Source organism: Schistocerca americana, chromosome X (genome assembly GCF_021461395.2).
Source record: "Schistocerca americana isolate TAMUIC-IGC-003095 chromosome X, iqSchAmer2.1, whole genome shotgun sequence".
Taxonomy (NCBI): Eukaryota; Metazoa; Arthropoda; class Insecta; order Orthoptera; family Acrididae; genus Schistocerca; species Schistocerca americana.
The window spans coordinates 743,401,257-743,425,501 of NC_060130.1; the positions used below are offsets into that span (position 1 = coordinate 743,401,257).

General features: G+C 37.9%; 1 protein-coding gene across 4 annotated transcripts in view; it reads right to left on the reverse strand.

Moving 5' to 3' along the window:
- The window catches only part of LOC124555677 (membrane-associated protein Hem-like), a 180,894-nt gene that overhangs the window by 8,827 nt on the left and 147,822 nt on the right, over positions 1-24,245 (reverse strand). For 2 of the 4 annotated variants that reach the window (XM_047129678.1, XM_047129677.1), the window contains exons 18-20: positions 21,606-21,699; positions 13,168-13,328; positions 4,481-4,565 (exon numbers count right to left, since the gene is read on the reverse strand). In XM_047129678.1, the coding sequence (XP_046985634.1) occupies positions 4,481-4,565; positions 13,168-13,328; positions 21,606-21,699 (340 nt within the window). Of the gene's footprint in view, positions 1-4,480; positions 4,566-13,146; positions 13,329-21,605; positions 21,700-24,245 lie in introns of all 4 variants that reach the window. The other 2 variants (XM_047129676.1, XM_047129675.1) reach the window with 1 other exon arrangement.

A 24,245-nucleotide genomic window follows, 5' to 3' on the forward strand; every position in this document is an offset into this window, starting at 1 on the left:
CTAGTACCCAGCAGAACACTATGTTCTTCCCCTGCTTCATACAGCTATGAAAAAACGTTGAGAACTGTCTACTGTATTTTCTCTGCTGGGGATACCAGCTGAACCGAGATTGGCATTATTCGAATAAATTTCTACCTACATAATTATTCAAATAAATACATAACTCAAAAAATTTTAAAGAGATTATTCCTCTCTGAACAAAAATAATTATTTGTTATTTATTATTCATAACTTAAATAATGAATAATGTAGAAAACCATCAAATTTTCCTTGTTTACTTGTTGAACAGAGCTCTGTCATCTGTAACCAGTGCTCATTCGTGTGGCTCAGCATAGTTTCTGGTTTCTGTTTGAATGTTTGCTAAACATTTATTAATAGGTGGTACAGGAGTATCTCTCAGTGGTCCAAAACACAAAAAAGTGGAGGGGGAAAGGTTAGGGGGGGGGGGGGGGGAGAGGAGAGTGGGGGAGGGGGGCACGGTTCAGTGAGTTAAGTTGCAGATTAGGACTCTTAAAGGTCTGGGGTTCAATTCCTTGTTGCTCCTAGCACTTAATCTGTCACCTATCACTTCTTTCCCCTCTAACAATTTTGAATATAACAATGCCTAGTAAAGCAACGCATTGTTCAATCCATGTCTGAGTCAAGCACAGCTTTTGTTGCTTTGAAGCATAATAAATCGAACATAAGTATGCCTAGTAAGCAAATGGCCTTAGAAGTCCACATTACTGGTGCAGCCAATTCAACTACCTCTGTACTTGTCAGTACTTCTTCCACTCCCTCCCTGTGCTAACAAGACAAAGATGAGAACACAGCCAACAGAGACTCTAATCTGCAATACTTTCCTCACTTTACCAAAATTGCTAACACTATGAAATCTGTGTGTCTCATGGATACAATTATGGAATTCTCTCATACTTGTAGAGCTACAAAATGAGTGACCCAAGTAATGACTCAGATGTTGCTTGTGGCTGACATCAACTGCCTTCAAATCTGAAGTCTACTAAAGCAGCATTAACTGAAGTGCATCACAAAACTAAACTAAACTAAAATTTAATGCTTTTTGGAATGCTGCTGGATGACATCTGAAATTAATAAAGTGATTTTGGAGAAACTGAGTAAGCTTTGCATTATCAGATTTTTCTTTCTTTCTCTACCACAAACACCACGCATTTAATAAAAACAGTACCTTGGAGGACACCATTATATTGTTAAAAAAATGTGATTTACTGTCAGTAATTTTAGATATAAAGTAACAAGGGGAAAGGAAGGACCATAGAAAAAACAGGAAGGCATCCCCAGAAGCCCTGTGGGTTAAGCTGCCAGGAATGACACGCCTAATAGTTCTATCATCAATTAGATGATTTCTTCATGCACAAGCCTGTGTAGAGCCACCTACAGAAGGGTTATGATATAAGTTATGGAAAATCATCTTCTGGTCCCACACTGAAACTTACTACAAAGCTGACTAAATTCTAATATCCAGACAAAGTGGCAGCTGATCACCTGCTCTAAGGTCTTTTCCCATATAGCTAATAAGAGCAACACACACACACACACACACACACACACACACACACACACACACACACAAAAATCTCTCCCACAATTGAGGATGAAAATTAAAATGGCTTCTTTTTACAAACTGGGAAATTGTCCTACATTGCGTATGAAGTTAGAAAGATTGAGGATGATTTTTAGCACTTTTACTGAGATGCCACAACACTGCCTAGTGGATTTTATCATGATCTGCTATTACGTCACAGGCTACAGATAAAGTCACATAAAGCTCCCTGAATAAGAATGGGCAGCTGTTAACTTCATCATTTGTAGAACTAATGTTCCAACTGCTCCTCTCTGCAAGCCCTTGTAGGTAATGGAAGGGTAGATCCTGTCTGACAGTAGCAGTTATTTGAACAAAGTTATTTCAATGGTCTGTGTGATAGATGTCTCCTTTGTTCATATGGAACATTCCATTCCTCCTCACAGCACTAGTAGGACCCTCACACCCACCTATGAAATCTACCTGATCGTCTTGCATACCTGTGCTGATTGTTTGGAATGCTTGACTAAGTTCAGAAACTGTTGCCACAATCATTTCTTGCTGTTCTTGATAGTAGGACAATATATCATGCACCAAAGTTGTGTGTGATTCTCAGACAGTGTCAACTTAATATTTGTTTGCAGTGCTGTACATCTGACCCTGATTGCAGAGAAAGATTCCTCACTCTACGAGGTAATATGCTGCCTTCTTAGCTATTCTAAAAACTTTGGCAATGTAACATTATTATTATGGTGGATCACATTGTTGGGCTCCAGCCTGTGGATATCTCTCTCTCTCTCTCTCTCTCTCCCCCCCCCCCTCCCCCCACGCGTGCGCGCCCACACCCACACACACACACACACACACACACACACACACACACACACACACACACACACTTTTTTAAGGCACTACTCTGTCTTTCTGATACTTATATCCAGATTGGGATTCACCATATTGGGGGGGGGGGGGGGGGGGGGGACAACTGACAACAAATGTAAACAACAAATGTAATCTAAATGTCAACAACCATTGTAGGTGAATCTGTCAGTATGAAAACAGTAATGGTGCTATGTGTGTCAATAAACTGCATTATTAAAAGTCCCTAGTTTCTCTTTCCTTCTTTGCATGAATACAATTTACATGTCACATTTTATGCACCATCCTCTAATCTGTCACTCACAAAGACTGAAATGTGGAATGAGGGTTTTGAAATCTTCCTTCCAGCAGTTCTGTTTTCTTTTGCATATTTTTTCTTCAAAGGAGGCAGTAGTGATTTCATTTATGGGAACAAATTGTTGGATAGTTCTCAATCTGCCTGAAGAGCTGAATTTGTGGCCCTTAGCATAAATTTTCCAGCAATCTTTGTGTTAGTTGCATGAGTAAAAAAATGACTTAGCAGAAAGACCACCAATGTGTGTAAACCTGGTAATTACAAATATTTGTGCTGGTTTCAACTGCTAAGGTCTTGGTAATGGCATTCAATTTTTTAAAATGCTTATCTGGCCACAAATGCAAACAATGATGTCACTGAGGGAAATTTGAGGCATATATAGCTTCTTTGCCTAACCTAAATTTACTAAAAACTACTTGAAATGGCATATCGGGTTGGTGATGTATCTTAAAGAAGAGCCCTAGCTGTTATGTGTTCATGTAATGATGGAGCATTAATAGTCAATAGGAATACTGCTGTCTTCTCCAGTTCATTATTCATTCTCTTTATTATGTTCTTGATACCTTTCTCTTCCTTATTTTTCAACATTTTTATTTATTTTGTATCTATAGAAATAAAATTCCTTCAAGAGGTAACACTTTATTATATTTCTGAAAGAGTGCAACTTATTTAAGACATGGAATTCTCCACATGATGTGGATACACTACACTAAGAGTTTCCATTGAAAGTGTTCCACAGTTAAAATATTACATAGATTTCAGATTTCTGATAATACACTTCAGGTCTTTATTTAAATACAATGGTAACACCTTTTCAAATGATCCTTCCTCTCTTTTGATCATGAAAAATATATTCGGAAAAATATTCAATGGTCCTGTCAACATTAAGCTGTTTCTTTTGAGCTGATGCTCTCTTTGCTGAGTGAGTGTTATTGTTTCCAAGAAAGGTGCCCCTGTTGCTGAGAGGAATAAGGATTTGTGAAGCGAGAACGATTTTGTCCCTATTAGCAAGTAGGGAAATAAAGGCCAATCCAGAGACACCTATATTATCTGGCCAAGCCAATTACGACTGAATATATTATGACATGTGAGTGTGGCAAGGGTCACAAGGGATGGTCACAAATATTCATTTTGCCTCAACAGCCATCTACCTCATTCAGTCTGAGGCTTTAGTATGGAGATTTCTACTATTCTCATTATCTACACAGGTAAACCAAGATCCCTGATTCCTGTTACATACACTGTTTCACTGTCTGCATGATGGTTCTTGTAGCCTGTACAGAGCTCACGGTAACAGAGAATTGGTGGCTCTGACCCACATTGTGAAACCTAGATTCACCAAACTCAACCCAGTAATGTCCCCCCCCCCCCCCCCCCCCCACTTCGTACACCCCTCTCTAAGATACTTGACATCTGACCTGTCCAGGGGGCATCTGTACCTTATTGAATTACATGGCCATGGGAAGCATTACTTCCAGCCCCCAGCTGCTATAGTGGTAATGCTATAGCACATCCTGATCTGTCAAAAATCAATTATGCTATTTTACAGTTTAATCAACAATGAGGAAAAAAGTTTGGAGGTATGTAATATATATGTTAGATGAATGCTGTCAAAAAGTGTGCTGCTGCAAATCATAAGTAAACAATCTTTCAACAGTTTCAGCTATGTAATAAAACCTTAAATTGAACTTCTATGGACACATCCTGGCATAAACATCATTTTTACAAATAAAGGTTATTAAACTTATTTAAATGTAAACACAAACCATTCTTTTGATTTCGAAGGGCAGCTACAAGAGTGGGATCAACCTTGCAACTCAATCCTGCTGCAGATGCCATTTCACTAACAGCCTGAAAACACAAATTCCATATCTTTATTAGTGATGAGCAATGAATGTCTCCAATCTAATAACAAGAAAATTCATACAATCTTAATCACTGATGTATATTAGAAACAGCTGCATTAGATTACCCTTTAACAGGGGGTGTGATCCATTAACCTCTGAAATGCTCTGTAGTAATTTGGGGTGTTTATTAAATAAAAAAGGTTTCATTTCTAGACATGAGAAATATCCATATCTAATTCTTAGGGCCCAATTTGAGTAAGAACACAGTGAGTGACTACAGAATTGTGGACTGCCTTGTCAAGCTGTAGAATCATACATATGGTTCCTTAGCTTTCACAATAAATCATCAAGCTGACTCACTATTCAAAAGAATGATATATCAGTATCTAATACAGGATAGATCATATCGTGGGGAAATGATAAAGATGGGTGTTATAATGGGGAAATGATTATGTGTTCACAAAACACTCAAATATAGCACAACAATGGAATCAAATTGAGTATGTAGCTAACAGAGAAGCAGTTAACCAGCAAATACAACAGTACTGAAACATGTTAACATTTAGAAGCTTATATCAGCAGACAGCCACTGTGTCATCCACACCTAACATATGCCTGCCAATGAAAGTTACACACAAAGTGCAACAAAAGCATGTTAATTAGGTGATTATAATTACAGTAATGTTTTTTATGTGATAATGTCATTTTTTCCTTCACTTTTTCTCACTTCACATTCTGCAGGGCCATATGTTGTTCATCTCTCTTCCTTTCACTCCAAACACATCCATAACCACACAAACATAACACCACAATGTGCCATCACAGTCTTCTTAGACAACAGAGTTACACGTCTGACATGTCAGATACAGAAGCTACCAAAGAGGTGTCTAGTAAGAAGACTGGCATGAGGTTTTGAGCCACAAGGGGAGTAAGTACAGAGAAGGCCAGTGACGGAGGTTACTGGTGTGAGCAATTTCTACATAGCAAGAACTACGTCCTCTTGTCACACCCAGAGAGGAATATACTGCTGGTTTCTTGAGATGGTAATCTGCTTGGGGCCTGGGCACATTTGTCATGCCTGCACATTTTGCTTCGTGCCAGTGTAATTCTTCAACATGGTACTGCCTTTATTCTTTGCAATAGCGACACATGGTATGAACTTTAACCATGTTGAATGCTACTGAAAATTTCAAATCTGAGGCATTTCATGCATTTGTGAGAATCCTTGGGAATACACTACCAGTCACTTGATACTCTTTCACCTCCACATCACCATTCAGGACTACAATGCATGCAGTGTGGCTCGTAAATCAGTGATCACATGCTCCCTGTCACTTTAATAACTTAAAAACAAAAACTTATAGACAAAAAAGTGTTCTTCCATGACTAACACAGAAAAATTAAGTACCAATAAAATTCAATGATAACAACATAATACAGGGTGTTTCTGTCATTGATTATACATAATAATATGCTACAGGGTGTTTCAAAAAGATTTGTCCAATTTCACAAGACTATATCTACTATGCGAATAAAGATAGAAACTTGGGGCGGATTTTAAGTTCAACATCAAAACCAGAAGTTTATCTTGGTACCATCCATAAGTAGCCAGTTTATATGATTGCAGGTAGGGGTCTCCCAGATGCAGCTACAAAAAATATGGAAACACCACAAACACAACACATTACTATGCCTAAAACAGTGTAGGAAAACTGTACGCATTGAGAACAGCTGTCAGTCATCTATAAAAGGATAAATACAGGTCCTGAATGGGTTTCAAAGGCATCTTACACCATTCTTCCTGTGAAACAGTGGCAAGTTCAGGTGACAATGATGGAGGTGAATAGCAATCCTGCACCCTTCTCTCCAAAGCAGACTACAAAGGTTCAATAATATTGAGATCTGGTTACTGTGGTAACCAGGGGAGACATGACAATTCATACTTGTGCTCAGAAAACCATTCCTGGATGATGTGAGGTGTTTGAACAGAGGCCCTGTTGTATTGAAACACTCCATCAGCATTGGGGAACAAACACTGTACTATGGGATGGACCCAATCAACTGAAATGCTCACATAAGCCTTGGCAGTAATGTGACCTTGCAGAGTAAACCCCTGCCATGTCTCACCTTCGTAAACTTGACCAGAAGTTGGAAACAATGTGAAACAAGACTAATCCGAACAAATGACTTTCTTCCATTAGTCCACAGTCCATACGCTATGGCTTCAGCGCCAATTTCCTGTTATGGGCAGTTGCATCACTGACTTGTGGTTTTGGAATTCCAGCTAGCCCTCCAGTTCCCACCTTAAGGAGCTCTCTTTGTGTTGTTATAGTGCCGATATGGTTTGCAAGGGCAAAATTCAGTTCTGCGGTGACTTTTGCAGCTATCATCCTTTTATTTTTCATCACACTCTTCTTCAATGCCCGTCCATCACGATCTCTCAACACACATTTTAAGCCGCATAGTGACTTAGCAGATGAGGTTTTTCCATTTTCCCTTTGTGTGTTATTAACCTTCAATATGGTGACTCTTAAACCACCAAACACTTCAACTACCTCTGTTACGGAAGCACCTAGCATACAAACACCAATAATCTGCCCATTTTTTAAGTCCTTAGCTCCATACAGCTGTTATGAATGCAACTGACACTTGCAATGTATTGAGGACACTGCATTATTGCCATTTCTAGTCAAATACAACAGTGCAGCCTGCAGGCTTGGCTAGCATTTGCATTTATGTTCAAGTATGCTTTTCTCACAGTGTTTCCATATTTTTGTCCAACCCCTGTAGATGACTCACTCACTCGCTCGCTTACTAGAATCACATACCTGGATATGTTGGAGAGTTGGCATTTTTCACAACTGAAAAAAAGTGTTAGTCAATGGGATGGAGCACCACTGCATTGGCCCCTGCATGTAAGAGCATTTCTTAGATACAAGCCCCCTCAGCAATGGATCGGCCATAAGGAGCACATGGCATGTGCAGTGTACCACTGGTCTGCAACGTCACCTGATTTTATTGTATGTGATTCTTTTTGTGGCGGTTTGTGAAAGACTGTCTATGTGCCTACCCTTCCAACAACTTTTGGTCAACCACAATGCAACAGCAGTGAATGCATTAACTCCAGCTGTGCTTGTAAAATTATGAGAGGAATTTGACTGTTGTCTAGATGTTTATCACGCATCTGGTGTAGTGCACATTGAACATTTGTAAAAGACAAATGAAAACTTTGATCCAAAACACACATTATTGTAAAAAGTATCTGAAGGTTGTATGCGCATGCATATAGAAGACACATCCTTGCACAACCATATGGTTTGATTGAACATAAGAATATTGTATTCATAAGCAAGACCTTATTTTCATTAATGTGGAAGATACAGACTTCTGAAATTGGACGAATCTTTTTGAAACATCCTGTACTACCTTTGGACATAAATGCACATAACCTTTCCAGTTCAATAATTCTCATTATCACTTTCATATTACAATGTTTCACAACTTTAAGTGATTCTATTGTATTCTGTTTACATAAAATGTAAGTCTTAAACTTCTTTTCACATCCCAGGGAGGTCTAAAGAATATGATCATCTAATGTAATGTAATGCAATGCAATAATTGTGATATCCACAGACACAACACTAAAACATAAAAAAAGATCTGCACTAGCTTGTACTGAACCTAGCTTAGGCCTAAAGATGCGTGAAATACACAGCCATAAAACTAATTAATAATATATCAATAAAAATTAAATGTTTGAGAGACAACTTTAATGTTTTAAGTGACCACTTAAGGTCTTCATCCTGAACGACTCCTTTCACTCTTTGTAATGTGAGCAGTACAGTTCTCAGTCGTTAAAATACTGTAGAAGAAATAACCAATATTAAACATGTGAGATCATCAAAACCTCTTGTAAAAAGCTGGCACATCATAATATTAATGTCCACAATTTTCATTTATTCACTTGATATTTGTACTAAAAGGATGAATGGTGACATGCAAAAGCTACAACATGATTCCTTGTGCATGGAAAAGTAATATCACAAGCTGTTTGTGAACATGGAACAAGTGCTGTATGGTGTTAAAGTGTGTTCCACACACAGCATCAAGTCACATCACAATCACCATCATCATAATCATAATCTTCATCACCACCATTGCCATAATCTGCTAGTTTCAGCAGTAACTACCATCATCAGTATAAACAAGAGCAAGATTTACTGGAAATGACATTCAGGTACTGAAGAGTATCCACAGACATTTGAAGCCATGTTGTCTACACTTGTTGCCACAGATACTGAAGGGAGGATACACACAGTGAATGCAATGATCAAGTTCATTTCAAAGATGTTCAATTGGATTAAGATCTTTAGAATTTGGCCACCATGGGAGCACTCTTTAGTTTTGAACATGTTCTTCCAGCCATTTGCAGAAACTTTTAACCCTGTAGTATGGCAGATTATCTAGTGTTGTGGCTTGACAGCAATTCTGATGGGTCACTAGGGACTATGGATATCTGCTCCTTCCAGTGTGGGCTTCTACTCAACTACAGAGTCACCAAGCAGCGATACCCCCAGGAACTAGCACCCAGCACAGAGCTGATCAATTTTTTAATAAATGATTAACCTGTCAGTTACTCTCAAAGTTGTGGTATTTGCCCTCAACAGTGATCCACAAATCCTGGAATGGCTACTGTAGTTGAAATCCAAATTTGGAACTGTGACTGGGACTTTATTACACTTCACTGGCTATTATTTTTGATGGTAAGCAGAATACTCTCTCTCTCTCTCTCTCTCTCTCTCTCTCTCTCTCTCTCTCAGGGTTGAATACTTGTTTATTACTCTTTATTGTCTAGTTATTTGTAATGTCATATACCCTTGTGACTGCATTTAGGGCAAATAAAGTATCAAGAATAAGAGATAGAAAAGATTATCTAACTGAAAGATATTACCCAACCAAGGGATGTTAACTACGGGTGAATATCAAAGGGCTTGTGATTGTGTCTAGGACAAATGAAGTACCTAGAATAAGAGAGAGAAAAATTAATTTAACTGAAAGACAGTACTCTTCCCAAGTAACATATAAACTATGGGTGAACATAAAATCTGAGGACAAATTTGTACCCAAATCGAGCAAGCATGCCTTCTTTGTAGATGAATGGTACGGAAATTTTCTTTAGACTATAATACCGCATCCTCATAATTATGTTTTTCCACCATGGTCACAGAGTGATTATTGTCCAATCTTTCTCCCTGGATGTGATCAAAGCCCATCTGTCCTATGAAGTAGAAAACAAAACTCATCAGAAAATGCTACCAGTTGTTAACAACCAGCGGTTCAGTTTCAGTAGTGCAAATACATTTGTGTCTTTATACCAAGTTTTCAGAACAAAGTATGCAGCACTATTTGCTGAAATAGTGTCGTAGGCATGACTTTGTCCTGCTCCATTACGATATTTCGCTCATACACTGTAGAATATCGGTGAGCTCTCAAACCCCACCATAAATAATACTGTTAACAACAGGCATCAATGGTAAGTGGAGCTCTCCACTGTTCTAAATGGTTGTTGACTTTAATGACACTAATCTACTTATGACACACTTTTGCAACAGACTCATGCAAACAAATTTGATGTTTAAGAAATACTGCACCCTTAGGTCCACGGCCCAGGTGTTATCCGTTTCGTAACCCAGACAAAATGCCTCCATTATCAAAGACAGCAGTGAGTGATATGCAGAGAAACTGCTAGTAAGTCCCTCTATACACCTGCTTTGTCACTAGATATCATGTGAGATACAGTAGATATCATGTGACATATGTCATGAGCTGCTTGTTGCAGGTTTCACAACAGTGTCACTAAACAATATACATTTGACAAGTAACAAGGTAGGAAACAGGACAAAAATTTTTTTTAATAACACTTGCATAAAGAACCATGCATAATCAGAATGAACCATTTCACGAAACTGTCAATGACCAAATAAGAACTAAAACAGAAGATGTGTCAAGCATTTCCACACTGAATAATTGCAAAAATGTGACCACGTAAGGTGAAAATTATTTGCTTTTAATCACTGTATCTTTTTGAGTACTTCATTCAGTTTATTCTACCACAAATTTAAATCTCATAATTTCAAGAAAGTCATGGATGCCCCACTTTGTATCTGGATTTTTGTTTTGGATGTGAATGGTAAGATTTTGTACAGTTGCTTATGAATTAAAAGTACTCAAACATCTCGAAATCATTTGCAGGAAGTGCTAACAACATAACTATAAACTGAGTTACACTTATATGAGATAAAACTTGAGCTCAGTATCTGGGAATCTCAAACTAATGACACACAATAGTGTAACTACCTTAGAGAAATGATGTATCTTATGGAGATGTTGCTCTGCAACTGAAGGTCAAGGAGTGCATGACTAAAAATATAACCTACACAAACAAGGAGAAAATTTCTCAACCTGGTAATGATTATTCTTAAAATTTTCTTAGTTTCCAAAGTGGCTTATTTTACATCAATGCACTTTGCCAAAGTGAATAGATTTCATCTCTGGATTGTGATTTCAGGTCTGCAGAATACCTATTTATGGCTGTAAAAACAATCTGTGTAGCGATTAAACACTTCTAAGGTACAAAATTTTTTGCACTTAGGAATGTAATACAATATGGTGCATTTTCTTAATATTTTCATCTTTTGTTGTAGTCTTGTGATTTCCTTGGTGTGGATCATCTTCAAAGAGAAGTCGAGCTACTTTAAAACTGAGTTGTCAACTGCTTACATGTTAAAAATTAAGAAGCAGCCTACATGTAAACCATCACCAGCTTTTAATCAATCTTTATTAGTGATAAACCATAGCACAGTATTTCAGTTTATCCGTATGAACAAAACACCCATTTAGTTTTAAAGATCATACACATACAACTATTCTGAAGGTCAAGTGGGGACTGGACTGACAATATTATGACACATGTACCAGCAAAGAAATATAATTTCGTTTACATCCATACAACACAGGTGCCTGGCTGAAAAAGTTGATCTTTATCTTTACTGACAGTACACACTGAAAATGCTGGAGAAGGACCTCAGTAATAGAACAGGGCTCATGCGTGTATAAGCTATCTTTTTCATACACAACATTTACAAGCAGAATAGGAAGGGGTTCAAAAACATATTGGTTCCAAATATCCACAGCTGTACACTTAATAATGGCTTGTAGAGTGTAAATGCAGATGCTGTGTTCTGTATATTTCAATGCATTCCACATCATGAGTAGTTTTTCTCACAAGCAAATAAAATAAACAACTCTGCACGTTTTCAACATTTGATAGGAATGGAAGATGTTAGTCTTCCAAAAACTTCCTGCTGCTGCCAACCAGCTGAAAAAAGATATTTACAAAGATAAGAGAAAAGGTGATGGGAAACAGTGAGTAGTCCGGACAGGAAAATGCCTTATGTGCAATATGATGAAGAAGAAGAAGAAGAAGAAGAAGAAGAAGAAGAAGAAGATGATGATGATGTTGATTATTTTTGTATACCGCTTGGAAGGCGGCACGTGGGTCTGCTTCTGAAAACAAAGGTAGGCCAAAGCTAGGAAGCAAGGAGGAGCAGGTGAGGTAGAACTATTGGCACTGCAGTGTGAAACTAAAATCACCTTTACTTAACTTTGCGTACAAGTAGTGGTTTGCCGACTGTGAAATAGAAACAATGTTGCTAGATCGTCTTCTTGGAATCAAATGGGTAGAATCTGCAGTGGCACTCGTAGAGCTCAACAAGGCCGGCTAGAGGGCGCTGTCGTCGGTGTCTCTCATAGTGCCAACTTAAGAACTTGCACCTACGCTGTGGCACCGTAGCTATCGATACCACAATGATAATGATGACGATGATGAAGTGCAAGACCTTTTAAATGCATAGCTAGCCTGACTAGTGTGCCACCTCATCAGCCAGTAAATAGAGTGGTCACACACAATTTGTCTGTCTCATCTCTCTGTCTGTACTTAATATTTAACATTATTCAAACAACTTAAAATCCTGAACTTTCTACACAATACAATTTATTTGTTGATCACAGTTTTATCAGAGATGAGGAAGAAAAAAGGTTTCCTTGAGTAAAATTATTTTGGGAACAATTTGCTTGGGCATTACTACAGATTTATTAATTTTAGATAACAATGTGAAAATATGCTGAAATCCAGGATAATTTTGCCAAATGAGCAATTTATTTTTCTTTAATTAGTTCCAGATCTAAGTCCGTCTCCATGCTGGCAGTCAGTTTTAAGGTAATTTACACATTTCTCTTGAAGGAAAGTGTTCATCTAAAATATACAAAGTACAAATTGCTTTCTGTGACATATGCTGGATCATGAGACAGTCTAACAGGGTGCACAGAGCAACTTTCACTTTGTGCCACTATAATTTTTTCTTGTTTTTATATTTCTACACAATTGTGAGAATCTCAATCCATTATAAAAATAATACTATTTTCTTTTTAAAAAAGAATATTTCAGTTTAAGCACTTACTTGTTACTACGTAAATAGAAGAAAAACTACTAACAGATCTGTTTTACCCAAAACACTTGACATTACCTGAACAACAGCAACACTAACCATTGAGTCTCCACTAGGAAGATGGTTATAAAAATCAAGTATGGAGCTCAAAAGAAATGGTATTCTTTCTTCTAGAACATCTACTAAGGCTGATTGTGCTAACTGCCGAAAACTCAAAATCACCCCCACAATTGTCATCCTTTGCAACACATTGTCAACATCTAGAAAAAAAGAAGTAATACTTTTTTTTAGTTTTTTTACATAAGCAGCTTACATTGAAAGTAACTGTACTAATTAGTTTTAATTATTAGTTATTAGAGATTTTTTTCACAATATTACAATACAAGAAACCAAAGATGAGATTTACTGCCACACAGATTTTATGTTTATTGGTACCAAAATTTAAGAGAAGTTATTTAAATTTACAGTATGTAACAGGATAGCAAAGAGTTTTTACATTTTGAATGACAATGAATCTATTAAATCAATAGCAGAACTTCTATTTTACAGGTTTTTGGCCTCAGATTTGAAAAGTAACACTGAGCAAGGTGGCACAGTGGTTAGCACACTGGATATTATAGTCTGGAAAAGAAGTCTCCTAAAATAACTAGCTTGTAAATTTTCTTTTGCATTTTAAAGAAGGGAGAGACTAAGTTACCTTTTAACTCTTCCTCAAATTTAACAGTCTTTTCTATGCTTTTTATTCTGAGTAGTACCTAGTTTGTTTTCCTGGATTATCAATACGTTTTGAATATTTCCCAGACACTTACACCAGGCCTGAAGTTATGATACAAGTACTGCCACCACAGCATCAAGTAGTCACAACATAGCCAGCAGATGGACCAGAGTTGTAATATCATTGACGTAGCAAAAAGGAAGAGTCTCTGGGGCATGGGTGATCTGATGGCTTCACATTCAAGCCACACTTCTGTTGTTGCTTACGTGATTGGAACTGATGCCTTGGCAAAACAAGGATGGGCCAAGCCCGTATAAATGCTACTCATTTCTAGACAGAAGTATGCAGTCTGTCAGTCACCAGCTCCAAGTTGGAACCTACGCTGGTTTACGAGTCTCCACGGATCAACTAGGCACCACCGCTAAACTCTGTGGCTGCTACCTCCGTTCCTGCTGTTTGTGCTCATCCCGATGCTGCTGATCTGCTATGAGCCACAAGCTGCCTCTAGTCTGTGTGGCCATCACTGTGGCTGCCATCTGCTGGTGGAATCACCATCCTGGCCAAGTTGCGCCACCATCACTTCACTGGCCGAAGGATGCTGTGGGCAGTCACCAACAACAAGCTGCTCACTGACCACAGCACCTTCTCACCAACTGTATACAGCTTATGGTCTGGAGGCATTGGCTTCTCCGAGAATCATCACAACTGTTGTTGTTTGATGAGCAATAAACGAATGTTTTAAGAATCCTGTTTTCATGACAAAATGTCAGGTGACAACAAGACATGCACTTGCTGCCCCTCCGCTACCCCACCGACGGTAGTGAACTAATGGCTTCCTGAACTCTGCCACCCCAGTTCCACCATTCACTGTAGTGGCCAACCAACCTCGGCCTTTACGTTTGGTGTCAGACACTAGTATTGACATCTGTAGCTTGATCCAGGACCACATCTCCAACCTCAACATGTATTTTCGATGGTATGAGTTTTTTGAGTGAGGTTTTTATTTCTGTGGTCTTTTTATTTTGTTTTGCATATGGTCATGTTGGATAGAATTGATGTGCATAGAAACATGAAAGTACAGTTTGTGAAACCTGAGGGACCTGTGAATTTGTCGCAGTTAAGGGAAACTACAGAGAATACTATTTACAGCCAGTGAGATGCCAACACTGTAATCTAGCGAGAAACGAACTATTTTATATGCAGTCTGGAGCAGCTACATGTAGAATTTGCCGACATTATGGAGATGAGGCAAATATGTTCAGAATCCAAATGGGCAATGATCTGTCATAAGAATTAATATCTATTTTGTTCTTATGCCTGGGTGTTAGTAGTAGCTGTCCTCATTTGGTCAATTTGTGGTACACTTTAAGTGTGTTGTGGTTTTGGCAGATAGAATTTGCACAAATGCCAGGGTTTCAAACAAGAGTGATGGTGCAGGAAGCGATTGACTACTTGGTGGTAGAGGTAGAAGGCTGAAGGAAATTAATGCTGCTTTACCAAAGTCAGTCAATACTTTAACAGCTGATGATGTGCATAAAGAGGGTGAACTAGCTTGGACAGTGGAGGCAAAAGCTCCATTCTGTGTACTTGTCTTTCTGTGGATTCAACTGCAGCTAATCTAGCGACCCCGTCTTTGGATAAAACAACAGAATGAGTCAGAATTTATTGACAATTTGGGAGTTGCTGGAGTCTGGGTGGTTGGCCGGTCAAACAAAATATGTTTGCACATGGCCCAGTAATGATTTTTGGGTGAAACAAAAACATATGCATTGTATCATGAGGATTTGAACAGGGCACATATATTTGAACAACGCAAGAGTAGATTCTTTCAGCACTACCTCAAGAAGAACCATTCCAGGTTCTTTAGGCAGCAGCTCAATGGTATGTCTCAGAAACGAAATGATTCAATGAAAACATTCTCAGAAACTATGTGCAAATGTATAAATTAATACGAGATGAGGAGATGGATAAAATTATCCAACAAGAAGCAAAGCACATGTTTTTGGGGGAGCTCCCACCCAATTTGCCAAGAACAGTATGGATGAAGAATCCAAAGGATTCAGCTGCTGTCACTAAGAGTGCTACACAACTAGAGGAAATAGACATAGCAACACAGGTACGTGATAACCAGAGTGTTTTTCTGTCAGAAGTGTTACAGGTGTGGATGTGTAGACTACATTCAGAAACAACGCCACTGACTGCAGAGCAGGATTGTAGCGCAATGCCATGAGTGTGGGGTGGTAGGACACTGCGTGCAGGATTGTCAGAATAAAAAGCAAAGAGAGTGACATCATAGTAGGAGTCCATTAAATGACAATGGGAATTCCTCACAGAAAGATGGTACTCCCAATAGAGCGCAATGCAACTAAGGTGTATGCAGAGGCAGAGTGTTATGTGGTTGGCATGGTAAACAGAACAGAATATAAGCTTTTACTGGACACAGAGGCTCATGTGTTGGTAAGTAGTCTACACCTCTTAGGTGGGAACAGATTTATTCTCTGCAATATAGATTTATGTGGAACAATGTGGCATCATTGGGGTCAGCACTGTTAAGTTTCTGTATTGTAACAAAGAATTTTAAGGAATATACAAAAGTATTGCCCCTTATTGGTGAGGGGTACTGTGCAATTGTGGGCTGGATTTCCCGAGTAAGCATCACGCAAAGACTGATCTATCGCAGCACGCTATCGAACCCAGTGGGACATTATTCCAGCTTCAAATGACTGCTGCAAATGATGCACTGTCAGAAGGTTCGCCAATCATGATGGTGGAGCCAAGTAAACTGAATGCACCATCATTAAAGTTCAGTTCACATTACCAGAGTAGTAGAAGGTATGGGAAAGTGTGGGTGTTGACCTACTGATGACGTTTTATGTATTACTGAGTTGTTGGAACACAACTGGATACGTCACAACATTTTATATGCAAGAGCATGGCATGCATGCATGCATGCATGCAGGAAGTAAATGGAGAATAGGTGGTTCCAGTTTGGGTCTGACGAAGTGGATCTGTCAAAAGGGTTAACGATTTCTGATTCGGACATTCTAAATGATGACGACAATTTAGATAGGGTGAGTGGAGACCTTTGCCACAAGCAAACCATCGAAGCATCTGCATTACGCAAAAAAGTACAGCATTGAAAAGGAAAAGAGATTTGCAGATTTGTTCAATCCTAGTGGACCAGTACCAGCGACACCCATGACACAGTGGGGAATAAGCCTCCTTTCTATTAAAAAGCGTACAGAATACCTTGGCACTTACATCCGTTAATGGAGGAATTCATCACATATTCTATACCAAATATAATGGAAACAATGGACAACCTGGGTCAACGTAATTATTTCTCCATGATGGGTTTAAAGAGTGGGTATCATCAGTTGGAATTAATTTTCGAAGACCAGTCAAAGCCCACATTTACTGTTCCTTGATGACACTACAAATATCTCCAAAGATTAGCCAAAGCCAACATTTACTGTTCCTTGGAGACACTACACGTATCAAGGGATGCCATCTGGGCTGAAGAATGCATCATCCATGTTTCAGGGGTTATTAGATTCAGTACTAAGAGAGTTAAAACCATATCAGTGTATGGTCTATTTATACAACATTACATTATTTTCTAGGGATTTGGAGGTACACCCACAAGAGCTGGAGGAGATATTTAAGAGGTTGTGTGTGGCTCACGTAACATGAAATACTGAAAAATGTCACTCTGCATCAACAAAAATGAATGGCCATGTGATTAGCCAAGATGGTATGAAAACCTACCAAAGATTGATACATGCTGTCAATGACTTATTACCACTGCAAACTGTGAAACAACTCCATTCATTTTTAGACCAAAGTATTTATTACAGAAAATCTGTCGAATGATTTGCTGAAACTGCTAGGCTGTTAATGCATTTGTTAAAAAAAGGGCGTAAAATACGGCGGACAACCGACTGCCATAACACAATTGAGAAACTGAAAGAGGCACTAACAACCAGTCCGGTGTAAATATTTCCAAATTACGAGAAATGGTTTATCCTGTCCTGTAATGCAAGCAACCTAGTGATAGGATGCATTCCAAGTCAGGATGTGAATGACAAGGAACACAAATGGCATACAAACTGAGGCAGTTAAACAAAGACAAGAGGAATTACTCAACCACAGAGAAGGAAATGTTGAGTGTCATATACCCATTTTCATTGTCACTTGTCCATTAGTAAATTAAAAATATAACAGACCATATGGCATTAAAGTTGTTATTAGACTGAAAGATCCTTTGAGCAGATTAAATTATTGGGCACTAAAATTAAGCAAACGCAATTAGGAGGTAGTACACAATCACAGTGGCAAACACAGCAACATCGATGCATTAAGTGGCAGTGGTTGGTAGAAGTCTTTCAGAGAAGCAAATAGTGCAGACCACTGATGAAGACTGCCAATTATTTAGGATGTAGTCACAGTTCGCTATGCACCACGCACTATTGTAAAGGATGACGAAGTTCAGGTCACGCACTGTGGTACTCGCAGCTCTGAGGAACGAAGTGTTTAAGGAAATGCGCCATCATGTGTTTGCAAGTCATGGGGGATGAAGAATAACTGACCACAGAATCACTGAACAATACTGGTGGAGAACAAGGAGACAGGATATTGAACAGTATGTAAGGAACTGCATACCATGTGCGCACTGTGCAAGGAGGTACTTATATGTAAGGAGGATCCAGAACCTAAAAATATCTTTTAGATCACTCTTATCAACATCTACATCTGTACTACCAAGCTGGGAGTGCTTTATGTTCACTAGAAAACAATTTAAAAACTGCAAATTACATTATCTTTTGTTGACTTTTACTTACAACTTACTTTTTAAAGAGACACTGATATGTAAGGAAGGTCCTGAAACTGCAAATATTGGATACAGCATTCACTGTGGAAAGTGACTTCACAGCTACGATTTACATTTTTGGTTTAAGTTTAACTGAAACATTTAAAACATTTATGGAATCTGATAGAAGCATTCATTAAATACAATAATTTTTTAAATAAAAAATTTTGAAATATAAAATAACTGACTAAATTATAATATTTTCAAAAGGCGGGCATAAAGTACTCCCTTCTTGGTATTGCGAGGGTTAAACACAAGTCAAAGTTGTCAGCATACATTAAAGGAGAAATCATGTAATAAAACAATTTATCACATTACTGGATTTCACAATTAAAGACGTGACACCAAGCTTCCCTCAAACAACGTTGATGTAACATACAACACAGGAGTGTATGAGTATTCTGGACTATGTACACTGACACCTTGTGGCCAATTGGTTCAAAATGGTTCAAATGGCTCTGAGCACTATGGGACTCAAATGCTGAGGTCATTAGTCCCCTAGAACTTAGAACTAGTTAAACCTAACTAACCTAAGGACATCACAAACATCCATGCCCGAGGCAGGATTCGAACCTGCGACCGTAGCGGTCTTGCGGTTCCAGACTGCAGCGCCTTTAACCGCACGGCCACTTCGGCCGGCTTGTGGCCAATTGCTCATGATAAGCTTCAATAATGAGATACACTTTATGTGTAGTTCAAATAACGTTGCAGTAATCTTCATTAATCTATGCAAACAACAAATAGCAGTATATGAATAACAGGAAGAGAAACAAAGTTCTGTGTACCTTTTTACTTTGTGGATGGTTCATACGGAGTTCACTTAACAGGGAAACAACCAACAGTATAATAATTATGAACTGTAACAGTAATAATTACATGCTGTAAAATTTTTGTAGCAATTTTATTTATACAGTATATCAGCTTCTCAATATACTGGATAAAAAGATAGGAACATGCGGCCTTACAAAAATCGAGTACCTTTCATTTGTACATAATCATAAATGTAATACTTAAAATGGGATAAAAGTTACAGTAAAACCAGTATACAACAACAACATACACACTAGTGTCCACACACATTTCTCATTATTCTTCTTAGCAAATGCAGCAATGACAACATCCGAACAAAGAGAAAATATTAATATAAAACAGTAAAAAATAAAACAATAAAAAGGTAAAAGATGGGATTATGTACTAAACTGAGTTGGCCACTATTAGGTGTATGCACAAAATCCCAAAACCAGATTACATGGTGCCCCAAATCAGAAAGCTGGGAAAGCGCATACAAAGACAGACAGTCTCACAACATGCAACATGATGTTGATACATCCTTAAAAATTATCTCAAAATGTAAAGCAAAAGCCAACAAGCAAAAAATAAATATAAACCTAGTAATATTGAAATTAGGCAAGGCATGGCAAAGGGTAACATGGAATCAAACAGAGAGCACAGGTCCAAAGTATATGGTATGATATGTAGAAGCAGAACTATATGGTACGACACATAGAAGCAAACTATGAGAATACAACATCAATGTGAAGGAGCAGAAACATTTACTGCACTCTCTGATATTAACAAACGAAACACAAGAAATGCAACATGGCATGTAGTATTCCATCAACATTCTAGAGGAATTTTCAGTTTTGGAATTCAGTTTGTTTAGGATACCAGTAGTCTGTAAAAAATATTGCACATTTTAATCTCCTAGAGAGTGTCTGAACATTCCCTTATTCAGTTTATGAAGGATCTGAATTCTACTGTCGATGTTTGGGGCCTCATGCCCTACTTACCATATCTGTATGCCAAAAGACAAAACATTACTACTACTTGTAAACGCATGTGTTGCTTAAACATGTCATTAATGATTGGGCCTGTATGGCTTACATAGCACTTCTCTCACATTCCATAGCTGATCCTACAAACACTTATGATTCATTCTAACTGCTATGGAAATCCATGTTTCCAATTTCTTATTAATTTCATGTTATATGTAATTCAGATCTGACATTCCATGGCTCCTTTTCCCATTTCATTTGTTTTTAGATTATGCTAGCTATTTTACTTATGATTTTGTTTGAAATGAATACTGGAGGTGGTCCCTGATCCAAAGCTTCTTTACTTTTGGCTATCAAGTTATTAATTGTACTACATGCCAACACAGAATCCACATTAAATTTCAAACCCCCTATCAAGCATTTTTATTTCAGCTGCTGCAAATTTTATGCCTTTCATGTTAACTACTCTGTGATAAAATTCAAAAGCACATTTCATTTGATGATGTTCTGTGGTAGTATCATGACTGTGCTGTCTTGCCTCTCACTGATGTGTCGATTCCTTTTTAAGCCTATGCATGACTACTTCACCTTATCATGAAATTGATTTAATTGAAGGTTACATACTTTTGAGACAAATGCTTTGAATTAGATTCACCAACTTGACTTTGTTCCTCTGATACTTAGCAACCTTACCAAAAGCCAAGTGAGGCAATACTCCCAAAACTTTATCATTACATTTTTTTTTTCTGTGGTTGTTAAGAATAATAAATAGAAATATGTGTGGTATATTTCAATCCATCCAGTGGCATTGTGGCAGAATACTATCATTCAATCAAATGCTCATTTACTTGAAAATTGTCAGATATATTTGCAGAAAAATTAGCTAAGGATCCACAGTTTATTTTACTTCAATACACATACAGAAAAAAAGAATGATGAGTATCAATGTATTTTTTTTTAGTACTCACACTATGTTAGTGCTAACGAGTGCAAGAATTATACGCTGAAATTTGACAGTAAACATTTTTGAATTGTTAGTAAAACTTCTGAAATATGAGAAGGTGTAAGCAAGTTTCTTTTGACACAGTTACAGGCAAAGCTTTCATTGGAAGAAACATGTCAAACATAAATGCAACAATGGGTCTTTTTCGAGATAATATCAAGGACAACAACTTACGCTGCAATTTCTTGAACTGCTCTTTCATTATGTCTGGCTTGTCAAAATTAGTTCGCAGAGATACTAAAACATCCTTATTACCAGTTACCAATTTCTGAAATGGAAAAAAAAGTCTGATTTAATGAGGCAAACAACAAAGTAAAATTATAAACAACAAATAAGTATCATTCACACATTATCATGCTGAAGTAAGTAATCGTATATCTATATTCTGACATAATTGTTGTAAGGAGTGTGACCAAAATATAACTTACATGTTTATTTGACACTACAACAGTGAAGCCGTTGTCACAGTACATAAAATATTTTCTTCAAAAAATGTGGTTACATTTCCGGTTTCAACGAACTACAACATCATTTTCAAATGTATAACATCAGTTGGAGAATATACAATGGGAATTATGAGAGACACATTTCACAAAAATTATGAGAAATAATGAGACCAGGCAACTGAGGCAATGGTGGCACAACCAAGACACTACAAGTTATGCCCAAGCTTGCCCAAACATTCATTCCATGTCCTAATGTAGAAGAGATAAAAACTATGCCAGGGTAAAAATTGCCAAGAATTCTTGCTATGTGTCCTGCTGTGACCTATGTCTGATATAAATTCAGAAGTCATAAGTGTATCAAGTACAGCTATCTTCCATATGGAATGCAGCACATAATTTTTATATGTTCTGAAAAAAGAATCTCAAAACACACTGTACTTCCATGTAGGACTGACACACTAGTAACCATATATATGGAAAGACAACCTGAAATACATCGATTGCCTGTATGTTCACTGTGCATTTCAAATTAAACCACATGCTATGAAGTTGGAGGCACTTGATGTGAAGCATTAAAGAATTATGTATTCACTGGACTATGATATCCAATATTCAGATTCCAGATGTAGGTGACTAATATTGAGTCAGTTTTGTAAGGTCTCAGATTATTATACATTGTACTGTATGGAATTGGGGACCTAGAAACGATGGAGAGGCTTCATCCCCACCATAGCCCTCAGTGGTTCACAACCCTACAACATGCTACAGCATTCCGCTCACCCCAACGCCGCCTCACACTGAAGCCAGGGTTATTGTGCAGTTCGGCCCCCAGTGGACCCACCCGGGAACGTCTCACACCAGACGAGTGTAACCCCAATGTTTGCATGGTAGAGTAATTATGGTGTACACGTACATGGAGAAAGTGTTTGCCCAGCAATCGCCGACATAGTGTAACTGAGACGAAATAAGGGAAACCAGCCCACATTTGCTGAGGCAGATGGAAAACCGCCTTCAAAACCACCCACAGACTGGCCGCCATACCCTACCCCAACACTAATCTGCCAGGCAGATTCATGCTGGAGATTGGCACACCTTCCCGCCCAGAAAGCAATGTATTAGACCGCACGACTAACCGGGCGAGCATATTATACATAGTCTTTTCTCTTTCTGAAAAATTGTGTGCCCTTCACAAAAAGGGATGAAATGCAAAATGTAAGGAGAGCAGCATTCAGAGGCAAAACATACTGGAGATGGCCAATACGTGCATAACCATTTAATTTGTTTTTTTACAAATAAAGAAAAGAGAAAAGGTAATGATATACCTTAGAGTTGAGGTATGCAGTGCGTTTTCTGAAATAGTTAGCTTTGAAGGAAGACATAATCCAAAAGTTAAGGAAAGCATCTCAACTATACAGGAAATCTATTATGTGAATTCCACCCAGGACCTTCTATAAACATTTCTTGTTTTATAAGATGTTAACAGGTTATACCAACAGAATATCTATGCAAGGTGTTAACAAATAACTACTAACACCAGAAATTACTGGTTCTTGCTTCATAAAGAAACCTGACCCACTGCAGAAAACATTATGGAAAGAGGATGTGTAGTAACCTGTAACCAATTAATTCATAAACAAAAATAAACTGTAAATCTGATAAAAACTGTAATTTTGACCAAATGTGAAAAAGAAACCTGAAACACAATAATAAATTCTGCATGGCATGCTAGGGCAGCTTTGAAAGCACCTACAATATAATATCCACTTAGTGCAAATACTCTCTCTTCTTAGGTTTAAAAACAACTGAGTGAATAAGTTACTTAAAAACACTTTACAAAAATTGTGTGGGAAAGACAGAACATGCATTTAAAAAATTTTGAAAAGTCTAACTTCATAAACAAATGTTGCTTGGTTTCACTTGCAATCCCACCCCCTTTGTAGGCATATTATATTACACAAAATCCCCCAATATTTAGTTCTCCACTTCTTTCTCATGTGACTGTCGCTTGGATACTTATAACTGCCTCTCAGTACCAAGATAGTACCAGTATATGCAAACAAAAGATTTATCTTTTTGTGATCCTAACCTTATATAAGTTAAACATATTTGCCTTCCCATGCAACCAATCACAGCTGATAAGGTTGGGCAAGCACTTACAAAATATAAAATGCAGTAATTGCACGGAGATCAAAAAATAACAGTTGTTGAGTGACACCTGACCCCGACTACTCAACTCACTGATACTTTTATCCAATCAAGGTACAAATAAGGCAACTATGAAACAGAACTAACAAGCTATTTTACTTCCTTGCTAAAGTTCTGTACACCATCAACAACCGAACAAAGGAAAAACACATCAATCTGAGAC